This window comes from Podarcis pityusensis (assembly GCF_964106645.2).
Source record: "Podarcis pityusensis genome assembly, chromosome: 7".
Lineage (NCBI taxonomy): Eukaryota > Metazoa > Chordata > Lepidosauria > Squamata > Lacertidae > Podarcis > Podarcis pityusensis.
The window spans coordinates 65,491,586-65,504,466 of record NC_138031.1 but is presented as its reverse complement, the minus strand read 5'-3'; the positions used below and the strand labels follow the sequence as shown (position 1 = coordinate 65,504,466).

The 12,881-nt window shown below is 42.1% G+C and overlaps 1 protein-coding gene across 2 annotated transcripts in view; it reads left to right on the top strand.

Annotated features, from left to right (window-relative positions):
- The first annotated feature begins 238 nt into the window (after positions 1 to 238).
- Positions 239 to 12,881, top strand: part of CDYL (chromodomain Y like) — a 104,635-nt gene continuing 91,992 nt past the window's right edge. Inside the window, exon 1 of one of the 2 annotated variants that reach the window (XM_081014853.1) lies at positions 239 to 419. In XM_081014853.1, coding sequence (XP_080870979.1) covers positions 396 to 419 — 24 coding nt within the window. In that variant the 5' untranslated portion in view covers positions 239 to 395. The remainder of the gene's footprint in view (positions 420 to 12,881) is intronic. The other variant, XM_081014854.1, reaches the window with a different exon arrangement.

Below are 12,881 nucleotides of genomic sequence, written 5' to 3'. Positions count from 1 at the left end.
ACACCCTCGTCGCCTTCTTCTCCCGCGCCTCGCGAGCAAAGTGTGCGAGAGTGAGTGCGAGTGCGAGTGAGCGAGAGCCCCGTTGCGCAGCTTGCTCTGCGCACAGGCACCACCACCAGCGGAGGAGGAGGAGGAGGAGGGCGGCAGAGGCACCACCAACCACCAGCAGCAGCACCACACGGGCATTGGGGGAGAGTGTGTGGGGTGGGGGGAGAGGAGCCAGACACGCGCACACTCGCTCACACACAGAGAGAAAGCAGGAGGAGGAGGAGGAGGAAGAAGAAGAAGAAGAAGAGGAGGGGAAAGGAGGAGAGAGGCCACGGCAGACACTCAACTGAGACAAAAGTATCTCCAAACCAGCACCCAACTCCACCTTGGGAGGCGGGCGCCTCAGCATGGCTTCCGAGGAACTCTACGAGGTAACACAGACCCTTGCGCTTCCTCTCCCCCCCCCCCACCCCCAACTCCACAACCCCCCACCCCGTGGCCCCCGCCTTCCTCACTCTCGGCCCCCCCCTCTATTTTAAGTGCTAACGCTTCAAAAAAACACACCCCAATACCCTTGCATTTCTTTCCTCTCTTTTTTTTTCCTTGGCGGGGCCCTGTAGGCGCCCGCCCGCGCTCGCGCGCGCGCTCCCGCCGGCCCGCGTGCGCGTGTTTCCAAATTGCGAGCTTTTCGCCTCCCTGCCCTCCTCCTCCTCCTCCTCCTCCCCCAGTTTCGCTACGGAAATATGACTGAAAGGAGGAGACGGCAAAGTGTTTGCCATTGGGTTGCGCTTTCTCTTCTTCTCCTCTCTTCTTGCCCGCCTTTCTCCACCTTCTCCCACACACCCCACCCCACCGCCCGGCCCCACAACCCCTCTCGCAACTCCACAGCCGCCCCCTTGCCCTCTCCGATCTCGCCACTCGGACTCCACGAGGGAGGGGGGAGGGGAAGGGTGGGTGGGTGCTGCCGGGTGGGTTCCGGACGGTGGGTTACAAGAGCTGACAGCCACGACTTGCTGAGAAGCTTCTTGTGCACCCAAAGTGAGGCGGCTGTGTGCCCTCCTCCCCCCCCCGGAGTGTGCAAAAATGCGTACAAAAGCCATGCCCCCTCTAGGGCGGGCACGAGGAAGGGTTTCTTTCTTTCCTGGGGTCGTCTTTTGAAACTGCATTGACATCTTAGCCTTGCAGCAAGCCAGCTGAGTTGATGCACAGCATGAAACATTCAAAAACGATATGCCTCCACGTTGTTGTTTTTTTGCAGGAAGGCAAGTTTTTCTTTTAAAAAAAAAAGAATATGGTGGGGGGTAGGTTCAGAGCTGGTGCTAAAGAGACGTCATCCTTTTTGCACTACTATGTGATCCTGTGGTAAAAATTGGAGTCTTTAGCTTTGCCAGCGAAGGGGGCAACCGCTTTAACTTTGAATTTCAAGTTTTCACATCTCTAATGTATGTGGATGCACACTGGAAATCTTCTTCAATGCAACTTCCTGGTTTTGATATTTACGAAATGTTGTATTAGGGCTCTGCAACAATAATTATTTTGGAACCATTGGAACCCATTCGATAAATATCAGTTCACTGAAAGACAATACATATTTAGAGTGTGTGTTGGTATTTTTAGATTGCTACTGTTTATCTGAATTTTTAAGGAAGAACTGAAATATACTGGAAAAAAAGTATGAAACTTGGGTCTGCAATCCTAAACACAATAGTAGGGAGCAAGCCCTGCTGAACACATTGGAACTTTCTTCTGAGTAAACATGAATAGGATTGCGCAACTAAGTGCCTTGCCAGTGTACTAGGAGGAACTTCTTGTGACTGAGGGATAGATCCTATTCAGTCAATAGAAAAATAGCTATACACATGTTTGTTTTGAGTGAGTTTGATGAATAAAGTTTCTGAACCACTAAACCAATAATAGGAAGGTTTGGTATCTCATAGTTAATGGTTGTGAAGACTTCAACCATCTTCAGAGTTGAAGCCAAACTAAGCCTTGGATGAAATGTGGGAGAAAGAAAAAAACTTTATGACTGAGTTCACTAAATTAGCCTTACTCAAACCTGTAATTGAATGCTGTGGTGATCAAGGCAGATGACTTCATGGAGTGGTCGCCTGTGGATCAACAGTTAATATGGACCTCAACCATTAAGGTGGTAATCAATGTATCCTTCAGTCATGCTTATTAGCTATGGAAACTGATGTCTCTTAGTCGCACTAACTAAATGAGTTGGAAAGGTGATTAGGACATTAAGGCATAAAAATATACCAGATGCTGGATGCATTTGGGACCTATCCAGGGCCTGGAATACTTCATTAACTGAAGTAAGTTGGCCAATCCCATGAGTAAGGTTGTTGATATGGAAACATTCTTTTCAAATATTTTGTCTTCTGTTTTAGAGCACTATAGATCATGAATTGTGGTTCTTTTTACAAATAGACTCACTCTTGAAATATATTAACACAAATACATTGTTTAAAAATGCCAGAGTTGCTTGATTGTTGTCCTTCATGCCAAGTTTCAGGTAGAAGACAGCTGAGTCTGGCTATGCCTATGAAGGGGTGAACAGATATCCCAGTTAAGTGGGATAGATGTCTTGGTCAGATACAGCTGTGATGCCGTCTGGTCCTGTATTGAATTCTGCAGTGATTTGTTGGGAATTGCTAATGTACGGTGCTAAATGAAAGGGGGAGGCCATGGTCTCTTTTTGGGGCATTGGGGTGTTTATCCTTCAGAGTTGGAATGCAGTGGCATTGAGTTTGGTCTAAATGATCAACATGATGTAAAGATTTACAGCTGTCTTTGACATGATATTTTTTGGAACTACAAACAAAAAAACTATCAAAGGAATATAAATTTTGATTACTGGATGTTTTAGAAATAAAAGAAACTCCCATGAAATACTTTTGCTGTTTATGGTTGAAAAATATGGATTGTTGAGTTTTATAATTATATATATATATATTTTTATAATTTTATAGTTTTATAATTTTTGTTTAGTGCTAAAGAATAATATTCGAGAGAGTTCTCTGCAACTCAAAGAAAAGCAACTTGACAGACCAACATTTTGGTTTTTTCCTGGAAAATAACAGGTCAAATGTACTATTCTGACTGGATATAGTTCTCTTGGATTCATCTAATAGTTCAAAGCAGGATACAGAAGACCAGTTGAAGCGGATCAAAGTTTAGGAGTCTTGTACATCACAGTCATTTATCTAAAAGCATTCTTGAAGTTATAAGTCAAGCATTCATTCAAGGAGTTGGATAAAGTCATTGAATGTGTCTTTCTTTCATCTTTTCACCTGAATTTATACACATGGAATTTTGCTCTTTATTAATGGCATCACAGTATTCTCATATTAGGATATTCCATGCACATTTTTTACTTGAAACTTAAGCAAAATCTATAGGTTGTTTGACTCTGAATTAAATATCCACCACTTATCTCTAGAAACTTGAGGAACAGACAACTTGCTTTGCTAACTTACCCAACACATGACCCAAGCAATACTACTTTTGAGGATTATTTCTCTTACTTGGATTTTGGAATTAATAATTTCACCAAGTTATCTCAGATGGTGAATCTTAAACATCTTTTTTATGAAGATAATGGGATTTTAAGCACAATGAACAGGTTTGTTTTTGGTTTGTTTGTTTTTTAGGATGGGTGCTCTATACACAGTCATCTTAATATGTTTGTACTGTATCAGTTTCAAAATATCAAAATTTTGGCCCTCCATTAAGTAGGCATGATCCAGAACTGTATGCTGTTGATTTGACAATACTCATAATTTAAACAAAAATAAATCAAAATATTAAGCCCATTAATTATGTTGAGGCTTTTTCAGATTGGTGACAGGGTAGTTGTTTGTGTTCTTTTTGCATGTGTTGCAGTGGGGAAGAAAATGAGGACAACAGCAAATGAATAATACTCAAAGCCCATCTGTACCCATATGAAATTGCCTGATTATTGTGATTTTCAGAGGCCCTTCTTTGGGTACCCATCTTTGAAGATGAGATGGGTGGTAACTGGGGATAGGACCTTCTTGGTGGTGGCACTGTTGCTCTGGACAATCTGTAGTTGCTCTAATAAGTAACATCAATGACTGATGTTTCTTTATTCCTGACCTATACTGTCTTCTAGATTTGGGGCAGTTTGTATTCTGAAAGGGTGTATATTAGATAACACACTATGTGTGTTAAAACATGTGCTTACTTCAAATACTGGCCATCAAATGACAGCCCAAGTAAAAAGATTCAGCAGTTCCAAATTTTGTTCAGGTTTTGGTGATTGTCTAGGAAGTGGGTGAACCAGACAGGCGGGCATGGCTAATTCTTCTCGGTGTGTCCTTGCTGTTCAGATTTGACACATGTATGGAATAATTAAGATAATATCAACTGAACTGATAATTATAATGGGAAGTAGGGTCTCAAGTACATAGGAACCAGGGAACTTCCAAATAGTATTGAGTTACTAGCACTACGATGGTCAACTAAAATTTCAACCTAGCTAGCTATATTGTTTATGGCAAGCAGCTACTGTTGAGTTTTATTGGTGAATGAGACAATTTAAATTTAGTTGGTGTGTGAGTTTCGTATTTAAAATTGAAGCTATAGTCATCACAAGAATTCGGGTGTACAACTGTATTGTAACCATTACTCACAATTGAATAGAAATAAGAGAGAAAGGCATCGATATGGAAAAAGACAACATTGAAACAAACCAAACTGGACAAAAGCTGAGCTTTGTACATGTTGAAGATTCTTGAGGCTTCAAAGCTCCCCGTAGTATGGAAGACGGTGAACTAGGTTGATTATGAAAATGGCTTTAAATGTGAATGCGGAGAAGAGGAAAGCTGGCAAGAGCTAAAGTGGGACAGAGAGTGCTATAATGTAGTGGTCAATTTGCAGAATTGGCATTTCCAAAATATGTAGTACATCTCCAGTGTTTCGGGATGTGTGGTAGGTTTGCAGTAGGGAGCTTCAGCCAGTAGCAACTCCCTGATATATGCCCATTGTGAGCCTGGAGACTCCCAGCTCCCCTTTACGTTTTATGTAAAAAGGTAAAGGGGACCCCTGACCATTAGGTCCAGTCATGACCAACTCTGGGGTTGCGGCGCTCATCTCGCTTATTGGCCGAGGGAGCTGGCGTACAGTCATGTGGCCAGCATGACTAAGCCGATTCTGGCGAACCAGAGCAGCGCACAGAAACGCCGTTTACCTTCCCACCAGAGCGGTACCTATTTATCTACTTGCACTTTGATGTGCTTTCGAACTGCTAAGTTAGCAGGAGCAGGGACCGAGCAATGGGAGCTCACCCCGTTGCGGGGATTCGAACCGCGACCTTCTGATCGGCAAGTCCTAGCCTAGGCTCTGTGGTTTAACCCACAGCGCCACCCGCGTCCCTTGTGCGTTTTATGTATCCTAGCATCAAAAACGTCAAGCGTGTTAACTGACCCTTAAGCATGGAGAATTTAGAAGGATATGGTTCCTGAGATGAAATGATGTGAGGAATGAAATAGAAAACTTCCCTGGTTGGTTCAGAGTCTCAGTGTTTCTCAAACTTGGGTCCCCAGCTGTGGTTGGACTACAACTCCCATCATCCCTAGCCAGCACGACCAGTGGTCAAGGATGATGGGAGTTGTAGTCCAACCACAGTTGGGGACCCAGGTTTGAGAAACACTGGCTGAGACCAAAGTTTGTCGGGTCTAGCATTCTGTTGCCACAAGTGGCCAGCTAGATGCTTTGTTGCTGTTTGTTGGTAATGGTCATTCCCCCACTGTTGTTTAATCAGAGATACAAGGAGTTTGAACATGGAGGTCCTGCTTGGTTATCATGACCAACAAATGTTGATAAAATTGCCTCTATGAATTTGTCTGGTTCTTTCTTACAGTTACCTATACCTAACCTGTAAAGGCTACCCATTGATAATGAGTTCCAAGATAATAATCTGCTTGATTGTAGTATAGTATTTGGAATGGGTTGATGCCTTCTGAAGATGAATTTATTACACATATATCACATTTCTGTAAGAAATTGCATGTATCCAGCATATTTACCAAATATAGTAGCAGTGAATATATGTTGGTTTCACCATGTGTATACATGCTTGGGGATCTCTGGCTGCTGATTGTGTGAACATGAATACATGTGGTTTCCAAGTCTTAATTGGAAATATTTATCATACTCTACAGAGTGATATAATTTAGCATGTTTATTTGTATTGAGTAAACAAAGCTGAAAGCTTTGAAACTGCAGAGCTTGCCTAATATTGTATTTGTACTTGGCTTCCATTCATTGTTACCAATGAACTTATGAAATGGAAAATTTTCTGCAGAAAAATAAAACACTAGAAAAAATTCCATGAAGAATGCCCACCTGACATGCTTGGCCCTGAGAAGAGATTATAGCTCCTGATCAAGAGTTCTTTGAGTACAGAATTCAGAATCCCGGTTGTTCCTTTTTTAAAAAAAAACAACTAGAGAGCTAAGTATCCTTGATGCAAACATGATAGGTTGGATCTGGGTTGCTATATTTTGAAGAGCAAGAAAGAGGATGCTGTGATTTTAAATATCCCTACTACAGAGTGAGTCTCTTAAAAGAGGCCCCATGGAACATGTGTGCTCTGTATCCACAGGGCCTCTTAAAGGACTCACCCTGTATATCTAGGCTATAGAAGCTGTGATATATTACTGAGGGGGGCAGGAGAAGAGAAGAGGAAAGCTAGTCTTCAACCACCAGTTATGTCTGTGTCTCATCCAGAAAGTATAGCCAGAGACATTTTGGCAAATTTACAAAATCCACCCAGGCAGAAATGTTAACCCTGACAAAGAGGACGTGTCCTGGATAAAGAGGACACATGGCAACCCTAATTAGACTTAAGTCATGTTTAGAGTAGAGCTGTTGAAATCAGTGATGCTTGGGTTGGCCATGACTAACTTGTCCAGTTGACTTCATTATGTTTACTTGGATCCAACCTATTGCGTATATATAGTAATGGTAAGTAGAGTGAGCTGTTGGTGGAAGGGTTGAAGGAAGAACACATTTCCTAGTTCATGCTTTTGAATGAGGACAAAGTGAAATGTATTTGTATGTTGTTTCTGTATATTATTTTGTTTAAAATGCTTAAATGTTTCAAACGCCTTGCATATTGTCCCATTGAGATATTGTGAAGTAACAATATTTGGGGAGATAAGATGGAAATAAAGTTAGTGGCTTTTTTGAGAACATCATATGAGACCTAGCTTTAAACTAATTCCTCAGTATTATGAAAAATTATCTACTTTTAGTAAAAATGTGCATGAAATATGCAATATTAGTCTTGGGTATAAATACATCCTTGCTTTAGTTGGTTATGATATTGCTCATATGCAGTTTTTTGATGCCTCATTATATTTAAACAGAACTACTCATTTGATGTTATATGGAAACTACTGCTAAGAACACTGGGTCTTTGCATATAGATGTTTACAGCCCTGTTTTCAAAGTCAGAACAGTGTTTAAAAGACTAGGTTGTAAAAGCTGAAGTGGGTAGGCATTGTCTTGCACTTGTGGAGTAGTTTGAGGATAAACCTTTTACTGAGGATTGTGCTTGAGCTATTTATTATATACTTATTTTCTCTTTAAGGAGTGAGCTGCTGGTTTTCTCTTTGTTCTCTTTTGTACTGACACATCACTGCACAGATAAGTGAGTTCTCATGGCCACAATTCTCAATTCTGTTTGCACTATTTTTGCTAGGTGGTATTTCTAACCAGTGGTGTAGGCTTTCTGGAAAATTGTGAATTAGGATAATTTGCGTAAGAAAATGTTCAGTTTCCACCAGAAAATTTTCTAATGCCCTAGAAAGTGAACTAATTTAGCATGTTTATTTTGCTTGTATTTAGTAAACAAATCTTTTTTAAAAAAAACCTTGCCTAATATTCATTTGCAGTTGGCATTCACTAATTGTTACTAATGAGCTTATGAAACAGAAAATTTTCCCTGGGGGGAAAGCACTTGAGAAAATTTTTACCCAACACCACTGTTCCTAATGCTTAAATTTGTGCAAAACAACATGAGGATATTCTGAAATCATTTAAAACTTGTTTGTATTTTTTATGTGTACGAGAAGAAGAGGAGGAGGAGTTTGGATTTGATATCCCGCCTTTCACTCCCTTTAAGGAGTCTCAAAGCAGCTAACATTCTCCTTTCCCTTCCTCCCCCACAACAAACACTGTGAGGTGAGTGGGGCTGAGAGACTTCAAAGAAGTGTGACTGGCCCAAGGTCACCCAGCAGCTGCATGTGGAGGAGCGGAGACGCGAACCCGGTTCCCCAGATTAGGAGTCTACCGCTCTTAACCACTACACCACACTGGCTCTCTACTACTAGTGTCTACTAGTGAAGTAGACACCAGTTAGTGCAGTGTGTGGTAAGATTAACGTGTAAGATTTCCCCACACCATCACAAAATTACTAGTATATTATTACAGTACCTACAATCTACCATAAAGGAGTGGTAATGTGCCCACTTCCTTAAGAGGACCACCCTGGACCCAAAGATGTTAAATAACTATTGTACAGTGTCAAAGATCCCCTTTTGGGAAAAGGTGTTTGAGAAGGTGATGTGGTCTAGTTTGAGGCCTGGCCATGGCACTGAAACAATCTTGGTTGCCCTGGCTGAGGACATTTGTCAAGAGAGATGTGGGAGTATGACCCTGCTCATTCTGTGTGATCTTTCAGCGGCTTTTGATAGTGTTGACCATGGTATCTTTTTGGAGCATCACAGGGAAGTTGTGGGCACGGTGCTTCAGTAGTTCTGATCTTTGTCTCCACAGACTTTTTCAGAAAGAAGTTGTAGGAGAAAGCTGTTTGCTACCATAGGAGCTATCCTGTGAGGTTCAATGGAGTTGTATCTTCTTCCCCATGCTATTTCAGATCCATATGGCAGTCACTGGGTGCTGTCATCAGGACATTTGGAGTGAGGTGCTAATTTGCAGATAACGCCCAGCTTTATCTCTCAATTCCACCTGAGTTGGGAGAGGCAGTTGAGGGGTTAGACCTGCGCTTGGAGGTTGTGATGTGCTGGATGTGGGCCAATAAATTAAAGCTGAATCCTGAAAAGACAGAGGGGTGTTATTTGTCTCAAGTTGGGGAGATGGCCTGTTGTGGAAGTGGTTGCACTCCCCTGGAGGATATTGTAGGTATTCCTGGATTCAGCACTGTCCCTGGACTCAGGTGGCCTCCGTAGACAGCTGTGTCTTTCTTTCAGCTCCAGCTGGTTCACCATTGGACGGAAATGACTTGTAGTAATAGTACTGGGTGTTGTGAACTAGAGCCTGGAATCAGTAATGGACTGAAAGGGACATACTCAGCCTTCAGTCCCTATCTTGGAACTGAGCTGAGAAGCTGATCTCATGGCTACCACATCTAGTCTATCTCTCGTACCTTCATGGTTCCCACCACTACCACTTTGTTTAAGAACACTTTGTGAGGGAAGATACTGGTAACTTGAAAACCTGTCATAATTTTGTGCCTTTTTGGTTGGTCCTTATAGAGGTGTAGCCTCTATAACTGATTTTGATTCCCCCTCCCCCCATGGATCAACATGGCAAGATTTGTTTTTTTCCAATCTAGACAAGACAGAGATTCCACAACCATCCACTAATAGTTCCACTAGAACCATCAATGGATGGTTGATGTGTTAGTATTCAACCTCTGCTGGATGGGATTGCACTTGTCATACAGCATGAGGTTCACAGCATGGGGGAGCTTTTTAAATATAGTATTTATTTATTTTATTATCATTAATTAATTAAATATACAACCCCTCATCGGAGGATCACTGGGCTGTTGCAGTATAAAAATCATTTGGTTGTGGATAACTGGGTGCCATCAGCAGCCCTAAGCACCTTTTATTAACTAGTTTGTGTGCTGAGGCTCTTCCTTTTATTTTTATTTTTTAAGCGTTCTGTCTCGACATAGTTATCTACACTTTGGTTATCTCAGAATTAAACTACTCTTAATTAGTTATAATTGGGACTGCCTTTGTGACAACCATTTGGGAAGTTCATCTGATTCAAAGTGCTGCAGGTGGGTTATATACGGTGGCAGTGTAGAATTTATCACATGCTATCTGTTATTACTGTTTGGTAATGGCTTTTGCCTGTAAAGTCTATGTTCAGTCTATGATGTATGTTCAAGACTTTCTGCTCTTCCATATTGTTAAAATAAGAATAGCCACATCTTAAGATCTTCCATTAGAACTCCTGTTTTAGTTTTGGCCCAGACCTTGCCAGATGTGCTTTCCCTAGGCACATCTGGCAAGGGTCTGCGCAGCCAACCTTTAGGGATGTATCAAAAACACCCAGGCCTTTGGAGCTTTGGGATGCCCTTGGTTTTTTATCTTGGAGATGGAATATGTAGGATTATTAATTATTTGATAGGCGCTCTGTTCTTTTGCTTTTAGTTTGCTTGCCTTTTTTGCTATCTCATTGTTAATGAGACTGCAAGCTGTATTGGAAGTGTGCAAGTAATCAAAGAAAGAAGGAAAGATGAACAATTGGGGTGATTTCTTTTGGGTAGCTTAATATAGTGATGGGGAACCTTTAGCTTTCCATATGGTAGTTGGATTACAGTCACTGGGCATGCTGCCTATGCTGATAAAATTAGAGTCCAACATCGCTTGGGGAGTTCCAGATTCGCTTTTGCTGGTTTACCCATTCCAGAATCTTAGAAGTCTAGAAGGTAAAGGTACCCCTGACTGTTAGTCACGGACGACTCTGGGGTTGCGTGCTCATCTCGCTCTATAGGCCAAGGGAGCCGGTATTTGTCCACAGACAGCTTCCAGGTCATGTGGCCAGCATGACTAAGCCACTTCTGGTGAACCGGAGCAGCGCACGGAAACGCCATTTACCTTCCCGCCGGAGCGGTACCTATTTATCTACTTGCACTTTGACGTGCTTTCGAACTGCTAGGTGGGTAGGAACTGGGACCAAACAATGGGAGCTCACCATGTCACGGGGATTCAAACCGCCGACCTTCTGATCGGCAAGTCCTAGGCTCTGTGGTTTAGACCACAGTGCCACCCACGTCCCTTTAAGCAGTCTAGAACTGTAGCACAATTCCCTGTAGAGGTTGAGGTTTAGGGAGTTCACAGATGTTGACTCAGGCAAGTATTACATTATTGCAATTTGTTGATTGCAAACAGGCCTCTGTCCTCACTTTAGATGACTGCAGAGTCTTAACTACATATAAGTCGTCAATAATTATTAGTTATCTTGTTACTGTGTGGATGACCGTAGTACACTTGGTACTTGGGATTGTAGCAGATTTCAGGCTGTGGTACACATTTGTAGTACATTATGATCACATCTAGCACATGATTAACTCAAGTGATAGCAACGCCTCACTGTTGAAATGGCACAAATTAATTGCATGCAAGGCAGAGAGCTTGAAAGCTCCTTTTGCACCATGTTTCCCTGGTGCGAAAAGCTCTCCATTGTGCTTACCAGGCTCTGTGATGCTTTTGTGAGATCTTGTGGCAACGTAGATGGCCTTATGAAATCTCACAAGAGCATCCCAGAGCCTAGTGAGAAATGCAGAGAGAGCTTTAAACAGGCTTCCTCAACCTCGGCCCTCCAGATGTTTTTGGCCTACAACGCCCATGATCCCTAGCTAGCAGGACCAGTGGTCAGGGATGATGGGAATTGTAGTCTCAAAACATCTGGAGGGCCGAGGTTGAGGAAGCCTGGCTTAAGAACTCTCCACCTTGCTTGCAGCAGCGTAGTAAGGATGATCACATGGGGGCAGTTTGAGTATATGTGTTTTTGTATATATGCTCCTTCCATGGAATACAATCCATGCAGAAGATAACATCATACAGTATGTTAATATCATTCTATCATGTTTGCCCTAGAGATTTCCTTGCTTACAATCATCTTCTCCTTCCTAGACAAGTTCATATAACAAAGGGGTTTAAAGTGGGAGCCCAATTACTACAGTTTCTAGCTGCTGGACTGACTGAAGATATAAGCCCAGCAGTGAGTTCTGAGTCCGGGAAGACATTCCAACCATTTTGCACACAGGAATTGGCCCTTGTTTCATTTTCCAACTAAAATTTTCTGCAAACTTTGAATCCCCCATATATTGAAGTCCATATCGTGTTTGTGGATAGTCTTATTCCGCTGCCCCACTGACAGCAGACTTGGTCACTTGATTCCTATACCCCACCCTCTTTTTCTCTGTGTGTATTATATTATATAGCACATATCATTTTGTGGTGAATGAAACATTTTGGGATGTTTCCCCAAAGTAGTATCTTGTTAGCTACAGTAATTCCATTTCGCCCTTTTTATTAAAATAAAAAATAACTTACGCTTGCCTGCATGGTTGGTATGTTCCTCATGTAATTTCGTAGATCCTAAATGCAATCACAGAATTGTAGAGTTGGAAGAGACCATGGGGGCCATCTAGTCCGACCCCCTGCAGTACAGGAACCTTTTGCCCAATGTCGGGTTGAACCCAGTTATGCAAAGGATCTCAGATCAAAGGTAGTACCTAACCATGAGCGAGGTAATATTTTATACAGCAGTTGTGTGTGCGGCATGTACTGTTGTGTTTGGTTAAGAGAACACTCTGAAATTCCTAGGGAAACAAGCAGTGAAAAAGTGCTGGGGAATTATACGGAATTGCACCTCTCTGGCATGTACCCCTTTATGTTTGGAAATGCAAGCCTTTCTTTCATGCCTTTTATGCATTCACAACAGCAGACGTGGTTTCATGTGATGAACACAACTGCTTCACAATGTGGTGAAGCGGCAGTACATTTGCATCAAGTTAAACGCTGCTTCATCTCTGAAAGCTGACTACTCAAGCACACAACATAAAGTTTGGGATTTGTACATTTTCAAATTATTATGCT